Here is a 14,925-nt window from a genome sequence, read left to right on the forward strand (position 1 = left end):
GCAGTTCAAACAAATGCCTTTATTTAAAAAAAAACAATCCAAATAAGTTAGCAAAAATAATAATTAAGAAAAACAAAAACAAATGGCAACTCCACACAGAGATCAGTAGAAAAGACGGCGCGCAGCCTCCGCAGGGCTCAGCACCCACGGGACACCAGCCAGAGAGACACGTTGGTCAAAGAGCATCTTGGAAAGGAAAATCAGCAAGCGAACCCAGCACACACATTGGCCCCCAAAAACCGACCGCCCCCACACAGGGGGTGCAGAGCCCGACGCCGCGCGGCCACCCTCGTGGGAACCGGGGCCGCGGCACCCCAAGATCCCACCTCTCCCCATCGGCGTTTCCCAGCTGGGCGAGCGGGAGCGTTTTGCGAGGAGTGGGAATGGAGGTGAGTGGTTCCAGCGGTGTGGTCCACGAGGCCAGAGGGGTAAATACGATTTCCAGCGGCTGGACCCTTCCAGCATCTTATTCCCACCCCGTCAGCAGCTCGAAGAGCCGCCGGGTGTTGTGCCGGCTCAGTTTTGAACCCGCTCCTCCTGGAACGTCACGGCCACGTCCTCCACGGCAATGTTCTCCACAATGGAGGAGAGCGAGTGGAGGTTGCGGTCTTCTGCGGCGTCATCGGCCAGGAGGTGATCTGCAGAGAGCAAGGGCATGATGGTCCTGCTGGGGACAGGGACCATGTGCTGGGGACAGCGACCATGTGCTGGGGATGGGGACCGTGTGCTGGGGACAGGGACCGTGTGCTGGGGATGGGGACAATGTGCTGAGGACAGGGACCATATGCTGGGGATGGGGACCATGTGCTGGGGACGGGGACAATGTGCTATGGATGGGGACCATGTGCTGGGGACAGGGACCATGTACTGGGGACAGGAACCATGTGCTGGGAACAGGGACCCTGTGCTGGGGATGGGGACAATGTGCTGAGTACAGGGACAATGTGCTGGGGATGGGCACCATGTGCTGGGGACAGGGACCAAATGCTGGGGACAGGGACCATTTACTGGGGACAGGCACCATGTACTGGGTATGGGGACCATGTGCTGTGGACAAGGACTTTGTGCTAAGGACAGGGACCGTGTGCTAAGGACAGGGTCCATGTGTTGGGGACAGCTTCTGGCTCCACATAGAGGAGACCCACAATCCCACCACATGGCTGGAGAGACCTGGGGACCCACTCCCGCTCCTGCCCTGAGGGGCTGAGACCTTCCCCTGGAGAGGGCAACAGGGACTCAAACTTTTGGACAATTTTTTACGTTTTATTGTCTGTTGGCAAATGAGGTTTAAGTTTCTACCTCTGGGGGAAAAAAACAGGTGGATTTGGGTTGGGGTGACTGCAAGAATGGAAAAAAAAAAAAGCAGCAGCTGCAAAGGGGGTGTGGGGAGCCCGGGGCAGCGATGGATTGCGATGCTCAGTGATGCTCAGCACCGCTGCGGGCAAAGCTGAGCAAAGGGACAGTGAGGGACAAACCCTTGATGGGGACCAAGCTGCTGCAGACCAATTCCAGGGCTCACTAAGAACAGATATCATGGGGAAATCAGGCAGGAGGAGAAGCCTGAAGTCCCTGAGCATCCAGCCAAGGAAGCACTGGAGGATTTATGAGCTCATTTCTCCGCAACAGTGGGGTGGGGAGAGGGGGACAAGGCTCCTTTTGTCCTCTACTCTGAGCATCTCCTGCTTGCGGGGGGTCGGCTCAGTGATGCTTTGCCCCAGGATGCGGTGTCCCCACAGCTGTGTCCCCTTAGAGCCCAGTGAGGGTGCAGGACATGGGGGTGACCTCACCTGCGGGGTTGGTGCCGAACTCCAGCTGGCTGCTCCACTCCGGGCTGCAGGACGAGCTGCCGGACCCGCACTCACCGGCCGCCTGCAAGGAGCCAAGATATGGACTGTGGGTCTCACAGCCCCCAGCCCCACCAAACCCCACCGGCCACCACAGAAACACCCCAGGGGGATCATCCCCACACCACAATCCCTCTGCAGAGGTGGGAACATCCATACTATCCACAAAGCTGCCCCGAGAGCCGACAGCATTTGGGGTCCCCATCACACATCGGGGCAGATGCTTTGTTAACCAGTTTAGCAGGGGCTGTTGCGATAGGACGAGGGGTGATGGTTTTAAACTAAAGGAGGGAGATTCAGGCTGGACATGAGGAAGAAATTGTTGGCCCTGAGGGTGGTGAAAGCCTGGCCCAGGTTGGCCAGAGAGGGGGTAGATGAACCATCCCTGGAGACATCCCAGGCCAGGCTGGACGGGGCTCTGAGCAACCTGAGCTGGTGAAGATGTCCCTGCTCATGGCAGGGGGGCACTGGGGGAGCTGGGAAGGTCCCTCCAACCCAAACCATTCTGTGATTCCACGAACCATAAAGGCTGAAAAAAATCTCAGTTTGGGGCTCTGGACACAGGAGGAATGAAACTGTCCACCCACTGCAGGTAAAAAAACTGCTCAGTGACTCTAAAAAAGGGCCAGAGATGAACAAATACACTTTGGTAAAACAGCTTTTTGTTGAAAATCACCTACTCAGGCTCACAAAACACAACCCGGGGGCTGGACACCCCCAGGCCAGCCCAAGGGGATTTCTGGGGAAGCTCTTTTGGCAGTTTGTTTTGTGGATTTGAGTCTGAACGGCTGTTTCAGAGAAAAGAGCTGACGGCCTGAAAAATGAGAGCGTTACTCAACAAAGCTCAGAATCAACTTCTTTTTGGTCTGTGTATCTTTATTTAGAAGTGGATGCCTGCCCGCTTTAAAACCCAAATATGATTTATAGCATCAACCCCAAGGACCCAGCTATTTGTAGCAGCCTAGAAATGGCACCTTGGGTCTACAAACTTGTAGCTTCGAGGGCTAATTCATTAACAGTTGGATTTATTTCCCACTGAAGTATGGAATTCTTACAGATAGGATGGTTTTTTTTCCCAAAAATATTGGATTTCGCACTCCATATGTGAACCCCATGGAGAAGGGACAACTTGGAGCAGAAGTGACACAGGAACTGCCCTGCAATGTTTTGGGCACATTTGCAGCAACAGCCAACAAATCAGACCTAATCAAACCCAAGTGGATATATTGGATTTACTCCAGGAAGTCTGAAGTCTATACAGGATGGAGCTTAAAAGCCTTTTCAGTCCTTTATTCAAGCTCTAAACGTACCATGTTGGGCTACAAGGGTATTTTGTGGTTTGGTCCTTAAATCCCTTAGTCTGAAAGAAGAGGAATCTTGGTGAATTTCACTTTTCTGTGCCTCTTTTAAAGTCCTTCTATCTATATCTATAACTTTATCTATATCTTTATCTATCATCTTTATCTATCATCTTTATCTATCTCTATCTCTATCTCTATCTCTATCTCTATCTCTATCTCTATCTCTATCATCTCCATCTCTATCTCTATCTCTATCTCTATATCTCTATCATCTCTATCTCTATCTCTATCTCTATCTCTATCTCTATCTCTATCTCTATCTCTATCTCTATCTCTATCTCTATCTCTATCTCTATCTCTATCTCTATCATCTCTATCTCTATCTCTATATCCCTATCTCTATCTCTATCTCTATCTCTATCTCTATCTATCTCTATCTCTATCTCTATCTCTATCTCTATCTCTATCTCTATCTCTATCTCTATCTCTATCTCTATCTCTATCTCTATCTCTATCTATCTCTATCTCTATCTCTATCTCATCTATATCATCTATATCATCTACATCTACATCTATAACCATATCAATATCCACATACATATCCATACCTATATTATCTATATCTACCTGTATGTATCTATATCCATAGACGTACCACCTATATCTACTTCTACACCTACCTCTATCTGTATAACCTGTACCTATATCATCTATATCTGCACCTATACCATCAAGACCTATACATATACCTACCTCTGCATCTACATCTGTCTATATCATCTGTATCATCTGTATCGATACCATCTATATCAACACCAGCACCTATATCTATACCATATCTATCTACACGTTTTGGTATCCAAGTCCTCAGAGCGGCAGGGAAGCGCTTGCCCAGACACCCCATGGTGACGGCCCCGATGGTGTTTGCTCAGGGGCTTTGTGGGTTGTGTCACTTTGTAGGGAGAAACCAGGATTGTGTGTGTCTGTGAGCGGGGGGATTTAATTTTATTTTATATTTTATTAATGTAATCTCCTTATTTTAACTTATTTTTACAATTTAATTTTTGGGGGGGGTGTTTGGGTGTTTGTTTTTATCTTGGTTTTGCCTTGATCATCCTTCTCAAGCCCAAGCACACGTGCTGCGCTCACTGCGTTTCCAGCACTGGGCCACACAGCCCTCACTGCATCCATACATAGATCTATAGGTGTATACACAGGGAAAGACAGCTACTGGCCTTGCAGAGCATGACCCCCATAGGGTGTCACCCCCATAGGGTGCCGCCCCCATGGAGTATCACCCTTATAGGGTATCACTCCCATAGAGCAGCACCCCTATAAAATGTCACCCCCACAGGGCATCACCCTCAAAGGGTATCACCCCCATTAGGTGTAACCCCCATAAAGCATCACCCCCATAGACCATCACCCTCATAGGGCAACACCCCCGTAGGGCATCACCCCTAGAGACTGTGACCCCCATAGACCATCACCCCCATAGAGTATCACCCCCCTAAAGCATCACCCCTATAGAGCATCACCCCCAAAGCGCATCACACCCCTATAGAGTGTCACCCCCGAAGGTCATCACCCCCATAGACCATCACCCCCATAGACATAGGGCATCATCCTTATAGAGTGTCACCCCCACTAAGTGTCACCCCCACTAATTATCACCCCCAAAGGACATCACCCCCATAGAGCACCACCCCCATAGAGCATCACCCCCAAAGTGCATCACCCCCATAGGACATCACCCCCATAAAGTATCACTCCCCATAGTGTTTCACCCCTATAGAGCATCACCCCCAAAGTGCATCAGCCCCATAGACCATCACCCCCATAGGGCACCACCCTTATAAATTGTCACCTCCATAAAGTATCACCCCAAAAATCATCATCCCCATGGACCATCACCCCCACAGACCACCACCCCCACAGAGCATCACCCCCATAGGGCACCACCCTTACAGAGTGTCACCCCCATAAAGTATCACCCCCAAAAGTCATCATCCCCATAGACCATCACCCCCACAGACCACGTCCCCCAAAGAGCATCACCCCCAAAGAGCATCACCCCCATAGACCATCACCCCCATAGACCATCACTCCCACAGGTCACCATCCCCATGCTGGTGCCCAGCCCAGATTTGGGGACCCTGGGGAACACTTGGGGACACTCACCCCGGGCTGGGGGGCGGTAGGATGGAAGCGCAAGTCCCTCTGCTCCCGCTCCTGCTGGTTGAGGCTGCTGAGCAGGCTCTGCAGGCGCTCGATGTACTGGATGGCACTGCGCAGGATCTCCACCTTGGGCAGCCGCTGGTTGGGGTTCAGCAGGGTGCTGCGCTTCAGCGCCTCGAAGGCTTCGTTCACCTTCTTCAACCTGCGCTTCTCCCGCAGCGTGGCCGCCCGGCGCCGGTCGATGGACACTGTCTTGCGCTTGCAAACCTTGCACGCCCACGGCAGACACTGCCCAGGACAGTGCTCGGCCAGGGCTGAGTCCTTCTCCTCCAAAGCCACCCTGCCCTCAGGACACAGGGCCACCTCGGGCCGCTCAGGGAATGCTGATGGCTCGTAGCCTTGCAAACGGGAGCCCAGGAAATTTTCCCCATCGTAAAACCTCTGGTCCGGGAAAAAATAGGGGTTGGTCTCAAAGAGCTCCATGGGCGCGCGGGCGGCTCGGGGACGTGTGCACGGCTCGGGGATGGCTGCTCCCTCTCCCCACGCCAACTGTTTGGTGCCATTTAAACCCCGGCGCTGGCATTAAATCACGGAGATAAATATAGAAAACCTAAAGGAAACCTGAGCCCAGCCTAAGCTGCTGCCTCACATCAAAACTTGTCCATCTGATTTCATGTGCTCTCCCTGCGGGGATTACGCTGCCCCAGACCGCGGCCACGCCGGGGGGGTCCGGGGGAGCTGGCACGGTTGGGAGGGCAGCTCGGCCGCCCCGCGAACAAGGGCTTTGTTCAAGCCCAGGGGTGCCAGCGGGGATGGTGGGTGGCTGCCAGTTCCCCCCCGCATTCCTGCATCATCTGGTCCCTTCAGTTACAGGCTGGTGGGGGGAGCCCACATTGGCCTTGTGGCCAGGACACCCTTGTCACTTTGTCGCTGCTGCCCTAGCCCCTCACACCCCTGCACTCTGTTGCCTGCTTTTCCTCCACCATGGGCTTCCTGAAGGTCCTTGGTCAAGTCTCTTATCCCAGAGCGGCACTTTTGGCACAAAATCCACGTTCGTGGCTTCTCCCCTGCACCAAACCCAAGGGACACCTTCTCCCATGTGTCCCCACTGTTGTCCCATGCCAGCTCATCTCCACTCCGTCTGTACTTGCAGATAAACCAAATCCCCAATGCTGTCCTGCTGCATGCCTCTCCCAACAAAGACACATCAGTTACCCCTTCCCAATGGGGAAACTGAGGCACAATCACAGACCGGCATGAGCAGCAGCATGGGCGAGACTTTAACCCATCCCCAGCCCTTCCCTACAGACTCCATCTGCTCGACTATGTTATTCCAGCTTTGTCTTTTCTGAAGGGATTATTTCTTTTTCTTTTTTCCATCGGGAATGTCAGAAACCATCTCCCCTCTCCTCCTATTCCTGCTCCAGGCCAGATTCCAGCCAAGGGATCGGTCAGTGGAAAGAATGTCGGCCAAGCGCAGGGCCAACCCTGCCGGGATTTTCCTTCCCCAAATCCCCCCACCCCGGCACATTCCCTGCACCCGCTGCCAGCTCCCTTCCCCACTTTGGGTTAACTTCTGGCCTTTTTGGCACTCGCCACCATGCTCTTCTCTCTTCACCGTGATTTCTTTGGGGCTAAGAGCTTTATAGCGCATCCTCACTCTGATTCCAGCTCTCCCCGGGTCTCAGTCCTGGGATTTGCTCTCTACACAGTTTTAGAATCTATAAAAAGTCTGCAGTAAGAAAAGCAGGACCCACAGCCCCAGGGTCCACCCTTGGCACAGCCTCTGCGCTCACCAGGGTTAATCAAACCCCCAAAATACGCCAGAAGGAAAGAAATCAGAACACCGGCTCAGCCCCTGTGTTAGGTGGAAGCACTAAAAGAGCGAGGAAGAAGCAGGATTTGTCCCTGAGAATCGCCAGCTGCAGGCGTGAAGCTGTTAGGAGGGGATAACCTGAACCCAAGGGCTCCACATCAACTTCACGTCATCACATCCAGCAGTTTGACTCACTCGTGGGGACCCTTCTCGGTGGCACTTGCTTGTGGACATGACCCTGGTGAGCCCCTCGAGCTGCAGCCGGGTCCCTGGGCGAGCGATGCCCTGCAGGACCATACAAATGAGATTTTTTAATTGCAAGGGGGTGTTTGGAGGATGAGGAACCCGGTGGTGACATAACTGGCTCCACAGGGCATGTGGCAGACTCGGACAAGAGAGCAGTCAAACATTTAGCACTTCATAAAACACGGGCAGCATCGTTAGAGCAAGTGGCGGCCACCCCAGTGGCCTTTCCCTGGGTCAAGGCAGCCCCGATGGGCCACCAATGCCACCGTGTCCCTGTGGCTGAGCAGGCAGTGGAGGCAGCTCACGGGGACAGGGAGGGAAGGTCACCCAGGACCAGCGCAGGATGGGAACTGGGGAAGGACCCTGCAAGGGGGTGGCAGCTCCAGCACCTACATTCACCCCAGCACTTTTTGGATGTCCCATCCAGGCTGTCCACGCTGTCACCAACACAGAGAGGCGGGTAATGCTGTGCCAGCCCAGCCACAGCTCTGCTGCTCCATCAGACCCTCTGTGCCGAGGCTGACCCCAATCCCAGACACAGTGGGGCGACAGGATGAGAGGAGATGGCCTCAAGTTGCGCCAGAGGAGGTTGAGGTTGGATGTGGGGAACAATTTCTTCCCCAAAGGGCTGTGGGGCATTGGAACAGGCTGCCCAGGGCAGTGCTGGAGTCACCATCCCTGGAAGGTCAGACAGACGGAGATGAGGTTCTCAGGACATGGGGCAGTGCCAGGGGTAGGGAAACAGTTGGACTCCATGATCTTGGCGGTCTCTTCCAACCAAAATGATTCTGTGATTCTACGACACAGTGGGGTCGGTGGGTCCATCCTGGCAGTTATCAAATCAGGGATAACGATAACCACCACACAAGCGGCCATCGCTGAGGGACACCAGTGTCTGGAGAACCAAGAGTCTCCCATCACACCCCACACTCCTCTGAGCACCCACATAGCTGGCTGCTGGGGGACGGCCAAGCGGGGTGGCTTTTCCCGGGTCCCCTGGGTGCCCACGGCGGCTGCAGGCTGCGCCCCGGGTAATTCAGAGCCGGTGGGGGATTAGGGCTCTGCTGCCGGCTGTCAGGTTAGTAGTGATGGATGGGGGCGGCTGGGAGGGACACAAAGGAACGCTGTGTGAGCGCCAGGCAGAACGTGCTGCGATCCGTCACGGGGTGACCTTCTGGGCTGGCGGAGGCCTCGCGGGGACGGCTCACCCCGTCACAGCCGCCGGGGACGGGCAGCCACGAGGGCCGAGCTAAAAATACCCATCCATTGAGAAAATCCCAGCCAGGAGGCTTTGTCCTTGCTCCTCTGGGGCAGCTTCCCAAGCTGGTGGCCAGATCCACAGTACAGGGTCATGGAGAGGTGCTCTAGGGGCTGCTCCGAATGTTTTGCATTCCCACTCTGGATGATGGTCTTGATTTGCTGAGTTTCAGGGAAGTACATAAGGAGGTTGCAGCCCAGTGCACATCCCTGTCTGGTGCATAAAGCTGCACACACCCAGAGCACATCCCTGCTCAGTGCTCAGAGCTGCACACACCCTGTGCATACCCTTGCTTGGTGCGTGGAGCTGCAAACACACAGTTCAGATCCTTGCCTGGTGCACAGAGCTGCACTACACCCTGTGCATGTCCCTGCTTGGTGCATGGAGCTGCACACATGTCATGCACATGCCTGCTCAGTGCACAGAGCTGCACACACCTGATGCACATCCCTGTCTTGTGCACAGAGCTGCGCACACCCTGTGCACAACCCTGTCTCCTGCACGGAGCTGCTCACACCCAGTGCACGTCCCTGCTCTGTGCTCAGAGCTGCACAGTCCACACTCTGGAGCAGCGATGGCAGGGGTGGTGCCGGCTGGCTCCTTCCATTGGAAAGGGCAGAAAAAGCAGCAGGTTTTAGGGCTGGTGATGCGAGCTGCGTGGTGGAGGTAGCATCTTCAGCCTCAGCGTACAGCACCATCCCACTGATGGGGAGAGGTCAGGGGTGGCCTGGACCCAGCAGAGCCCATTCTGCTGGGATTTCAGTGAAAGGAGTCCCACCAAAATGCCATTTCCAATGGGACCCACCTTCCTGTCCCCCACAGGCACCCCACCACCCCACATCCCCTCTGGCTCTCCAGGCTTGCCGACATCCCTTCCTGCCGCCGTGACAAGTCATAACATATTTAGGAGCAGCTGCAGGCGGCGGGGAGATGCTTGGCCCTCTCCCCGCTCCCGGCCCAGGAATGCAGAGCAGAGCTCTCCTCCGACACCCGGGATTTCCGACGTGCCTGCTCAATGGAGATTTGGGATGGCGACAGCTGCTCAGCTGCGATGGGGCCACAGCAGAACCTGCCCCGTCAACCCCATCCCCACTAGTACCTCGCACAGTCACCTCTCAGCTTGCTGGGGATTGGAACTGGTTTTAGGTCCAACAATGGGGATGGTGTCCTGCTGTCTGTCCCCAGCTGGGACAGGAGCGGATGTGGCTGTACCAGCTGACAACACCTTTCTCACCCGAATGTGCCAGGTCTCCCAGTTTGGGTTCATTGGTGGGTTGGGAGGGTGTTGGGATGAGGCTGCTCATGTCCCTGCAGCACCATGTCCCCATGGGGCTCAGCATCCTCGGTCCCCACCTCTCCTCTCATCCCCATGACCCCAGGTGTCAGCCTCCGTGCCTCAGTTTCTCCATCAGGAAACCAGGGATAACAATGGGGGTATAATGTCCTGCTGGACAAAGGTTGTATTTTGATATTAACTGTATTTACAAGGTTGGGTATCAACAGGTTAAGCTGGTGGTTGGGCAGCCCCCAGTTCGCTGGGTCTCAGTGTAAGGACAATAGTGGGTGCCCCAACACACCAATCCACCACATCCCAGTTCAAGCATATTAACGGCACCCTGACCCCCAGACTATTGCCACCACCATGTGTGCTGTGACCCACCAGTTACTGGGACCCCAGTCTGGGGATCAAACCAGGTGCCCCAACACACCAGCCTCCTGGCTCCCAGTCTGGGGACCATACTGGGTGCCCTGACCCCCCTGCTTGCCTACAGTCATTGGGGGATGCTCTGCCAGCACTAAACCTCATTTCTGCCCCGCTGTGACCTCCCTCACCCCATGACCCAGACGTGGCCCTTCCCCTTCCCTCCGCAGCCCTAAATTCCAGCCGGAGGAGGGACTGACCCAGCAGGAACCCCACAAGCAAACCCTACAGGGGACTCTCCCATCCGGAGTCCCCCCATGCCAGGAACATCCTCGACACTCCATCCCCTGCACGGTGGCACTGGCCGGGCTGTCCCCACATGTGTCACAGAGGGACCGGGGCAGACTTGGGTTGTCAACAAGGGTCTGTTTTCCCCGGGGTGGGAGAGTCTGGCTGGGGTGAGTGGGGGGACAGGTGGGTGTTTGGAGGAAGCCCCATGGATGCCAGGGATTCAGCAGTGACATATGGTGGCTATTCGACCCCCTGAGCGGGACAGCTGGCAGGGCCAGAGGGATGGCGCAAGGCCCAGGGATGGGACCTGGGGACAGCAGAGTCCCTTGGCAGGTGACAGCCCTGAGATGGGACCCCTGGAGCCACGTGGGGATGGTGGAGGAGCCAGGAGGGAGCGAGTGGCTGCAAGCCGGGGGTGACCATCATCTTGTCCCTATGGTGGGCACGATCCCGCTGTACCCCATGGCCCAAACCAGGGCTGATGCTTTGGGATGAGGTTCTGGTGAATAGAAGGAAAAAGGAGCTGGTGATGCTGCGATGGGGCTTTCAGGACAGAAACTGGTGACTCCTGCATTTTTCTGTCCCCGCCCCATGGGACAGCAAGTGTCGGGACAAGGAAAAGTGACCCCGCTATGTAAGACACGCTGTGGTAACTCGGACTGCAGGGAGGGAGGGTCATGGAGATTTTGTGGCTTCGGGGTGGGATGCCCAAGGAGAGAAGGGACAGCAGACCCTCCCTGTGACATACCAACAGTGTCCCCAAGGAGGGACACCCAACCCATCCAGAGGGGCCTCACCCTGCAGATTCCTAGCGCAAGGAGTGGCTGTGGGCTTAGCCCAGGCTGGGTTTCCCCATTGCTGGGGTGTTCAGCCCCCTGTGGGGGTCGTGCTTCGGCAACACCCCGACTCCCAGTCGCATGCTCAGCTGTCGGTCACTTTGGCACGTGCTGTCAGGACTGGTCGAGCGGCTGGAGGATAATCCTGACCCCGCAGCGGTGACACCAGGGTCCGGGTGTTGCACCCATGGGGGTTCCTGGGCCACCCACTGTGGGGGTGTCCTGCAGCCCAGGAGCTGATGGAGCTGGACCACAGCTGGGGGAGGTGAGAGCTGGGAGGATGAGGAAGGGCTGGCAGCAGTGAGGAAGGCTGGTGGGTTTTGGTGTAGGGAGCAAAAGTGGGGCAGATGTTTTTGGGGTGCTCCCCACATCCCATCAGGGGGGACCAAGCTCCTTCCAGCCCCTCTCAACCACTGAACTGCCTACGAGGAAAAATGTCTTGAAATGCAAATCTTTGGAGCCCTGAGCTTGTGACCAAGAATAACCCCCCCATTCCTTGGCCAGGTCACCCGAGGGTCCCGGGGGGACTGAGGCCAGGGGCTCCTTGCCAGGAGGATGGAGAAACCATCATCCCTCCAGCCGCTGTGGCCGTGCAGTGCAGCCGACAGGAGAGGGCACCAGCAGCCCGGGTATCCGCACATGGAGTCCCCATTCAGGGCTGCACGCCCCAACCCAGAGGCCAAAAGCAGCTCAGATCCCTTCAACCCCTTTTTTGGGGGGTGTAGGAAGGAAACCCCATCTGGGGTGCAGACCCGGGGCTGATCCGGACCTGGAACCCCTTAGGGTGACCCCCCCGTATCCAGCCCTGATTCCCCATCAGGAATAGCCTGGCTATTCATTTCCCACCCCCTGGGGAGAAAATCTTGAGATTTGTTTTTTCCCGCAGCGTAATGACCCCAGCAGGTGCTTTTCCTGCCCGAGGGCTGAAAATAGCTCCCGGGGTTTGGCTTCCTCTGGTTTCTGCCCCCCTCCCAGGCCCCCTGGTCAACTTTCGGGCCAAAACATCCCAAACCAGGGAGGGGAGGCTCCAAGGAAGTGGGGGAACTTCCCGGAAACCCTTTCCTTTGCATTTTTGTGCTCGGCTGGAGGTGGAATCATCCTGGTGAAGGAAACTTTGGCCCCAGCTCTGGCAGCAACACTTGCCCTCGAGTCTCTCCGGGGGTCAGCTCAGCTTTCACCCCATTGGGAGGGACAGGAATGTGCCTTGAAGGTTTTTTCCTTCCTTTATATTCCTCCTGCAGGAGCTGCGTCCTCTGTCACTCATAGGATGCTCTTGCCCAGTGTCTGTGTCACATCTGGTCCCTTTGGCCCCATGAATTTAATCACTTTTGGGGAGTAAAATGACTGGGGTGACCTAAACCCCTTGGCTACTGACATATTTGGGTTGCTTTCTGCCTTATCAAGAGCTTTTGTTTAGGGCATTGAAACCTGGAGCCCCTGTTGCCCCTGGGGTTGGGCACGTCCCTTGTCCCCAGGAGGGGACCCTGTGGTGCACCTGGGGCCGTGTCTGGATTTTTCTTTCCCAGTGCTGGGTCTCAGCTCCTCTCTAAACCTGGGAGATACACAGAGACACAGCACCCTAGCTCCTGGCCCCCATGATATTTTGGGAAGGCCAAGCAGGGGTGAGATGGGGTGTCACCCTCTTTCATCCCCACAGGAGAACACATGGGATGGGGACATGGAGGGGGAACTGTCCATCCCCTGCCCCATCCCTGCATCTCCACCACTTTGGCCGGGGCTTTCTGTGGGAAAGGGCTGATCCTGGGGGAGCGGAGAGGAAATTTGGGGTTACACTCCCAGCTGCCTTCACACCTGTTGGAGCTCTCTGCCCTCCAACCCAGTGTTGTCCCAGCCCATCCCTCCTCCCACGGTGACATCCGCATCCCCCTGGGGCTGGGTGAGCCCCGGGCTGGGTCCTGCACCCCAAATCCTCCCCACCCAGGGGAGCCAGGGGACAAAGAGCAGGAGAAGCAGCCGAGGCTCCCTGCCCCGTGTCCCCCGAGGCTGACACCGACTCCAGGCTGGTGGCAGGGGACTCGTCCCCGAGGAAAGCAGCCGGCTGTGGGAACGTCACCACCCACCAGCTTGGGGTTGCTGTGTGCAATTGCAAAATGTCACATGTGCCGCGGCAGCGTCACCGTTCCGCAGAAGCCGTCCCCCGGGGAGCACGCGGCTGTTTGTGCTCAGACCGTTCGGGTGATGTTTGTGCTGCTCCGGGCCCACGGCGAAAGGATCCCAGCGGGAAGGGGAGAAGGTGAAAGGGGCAGGAGGTGGATCCCCTCTGCTGATAAAGAATTTTCCATGTCTCCGATAGGAATCTGCAGGTTTAAACTGGGGAAGGGTTTAAACTGCGTTTTCCTACAATACACAGGCCATGCCCAGTGAATTTCTGCTCTGACTTAATTTCTGGAAATAAAATATCCTTAGATGAGTTGGGAGAAAATATTCTCAGATTGGTTTGGCTCAGAAGCTGCAAGAATCAGATGGAAGAAGAGCTTTTGCTTTGAAGGGTGGTGATGTGGTGATGGTTTTTAAGTGTCTGGGGAAAAAATCCCAGTTACCAAAATGGAGATCTGCCCAGAAAGCTGAGAAAGATGCAGAAAGTGACAGCTGGAAGCTAAAAGTGGAGAATTGTAGGATAGAAACACGGGACATGTTTCAAAAGCAAGAAATACAAATTTTGGGAACAGCAGTCGCAGGGACGTGGTTTTGCTTTACGTCCCATGCAGTGGGGCTCTGCTCCATCCTCACACCAGGGACACTGAACCAGCTCAGCTGCTTCCCTCTGTCATTGTCACTCCTTTGTCCCCTGCTTTGTCCTTCACCCCACATCATCCACCACCTCTATGGGGTGCGGGGGATAAGAGCCCATGTCCCCAGGCCACCACAGCTCCAGGTCTGGGACCAGCCCTGGGGTCTCCCAGGCAAAACACCCACTCAGCTATTCATCCCCACCCCAACATTTCCCCCCAAAACAATCAGAAAATTATACCATCTCGGACATCCATCAAGGGAAGAAGTTCCCCTTATTCATGTCGCGCAGTGAACCAGGACTCGCAGAAGACACATTTTTCCTTTTACATTTTCCTCCTCCCCTCTCCCTTTTCTTTTCCTTTCCTGGAAAGTTGCTGTTTCACACGAGTCTTTGCCCCAGAAGGATCTGTCATCACCGCCGCGCGCTCGGGAGCACTCACACCACCCGCACCACCACTGGCACCCGTCCCTCCTCCCTCCCCATGGGCACAGCTCAGTGGAGGTACCAAGTGCTGTCCTGCCTTCCACAGGCCATTTCAAATAAAAAGAGAGCCTAAAAAAGCACTGGGTTTGTTTAGGGGTAGCCATGGAGTGGGGGCAAAGAGCTTTAACCATCCTGTAACATGATTTGCACGGGTGAAAAGGTTTAACCCCCTCCCACGCTGCCGAGGCTGCTGGAAGCGCTGGGCAGGAATAGCTCTTGGCCGGCAGCTGGGCTTGATAAAGCTCCTGGGGCTCCCTAGGGATTAAAATAAACCC

The 14,925-nt window shown here is 55.4% G+C and overlaps 1 protein-coding gene across 2 annotated transcripts in view; it reads right to left on the reverse strand.

Annotated features, from left to right (window-relative positions):
• Positions 1–14,925, reverse strand: part of MYOG (myogenin) — a 19,385-nt gene continuing 4,460 nt past the window's right edge. The window contains exons 1-3 of one of the 2 annotated variants that reach the window (XM_021291422.2): positions 5,327–5,950; positions 1,788–1,869; positions 1–638 (exon numbers count right to left, since the gene is read on the reverse strand). In XM_021291422.2, coding sequence (XP_021147097.2) covers positions 517–638; positions 1,788–1,869; positions 5,327–5,806 — 684 coding nt within the window. In that variant the 5' untranslated portion in view covers positions 5,807–5,950 and the 3' untranslated portion in view covers positions 1–516. Of the gene's footprint in view, positions 639–1,787; positions 1,870–5,326; positions 5,951–14,925 lie in introns of those variants that run through there. The other variant, XM_065038380.1, reaches the window with a different exon arrangement.

This window comes from Columba livia, chromosome 22 (assembly GCF_036013475.1).
Source record: "Columba livia isolate bColLiv1 breed racing homer chromosome 22, bColLiv1.pat.W.v2, whole genome shotgun sequence".
NCBI lineage: Eukaryota > Metazoa > Chordata > Aves > Columbiformes > Columbidae > Columba > Columba livia.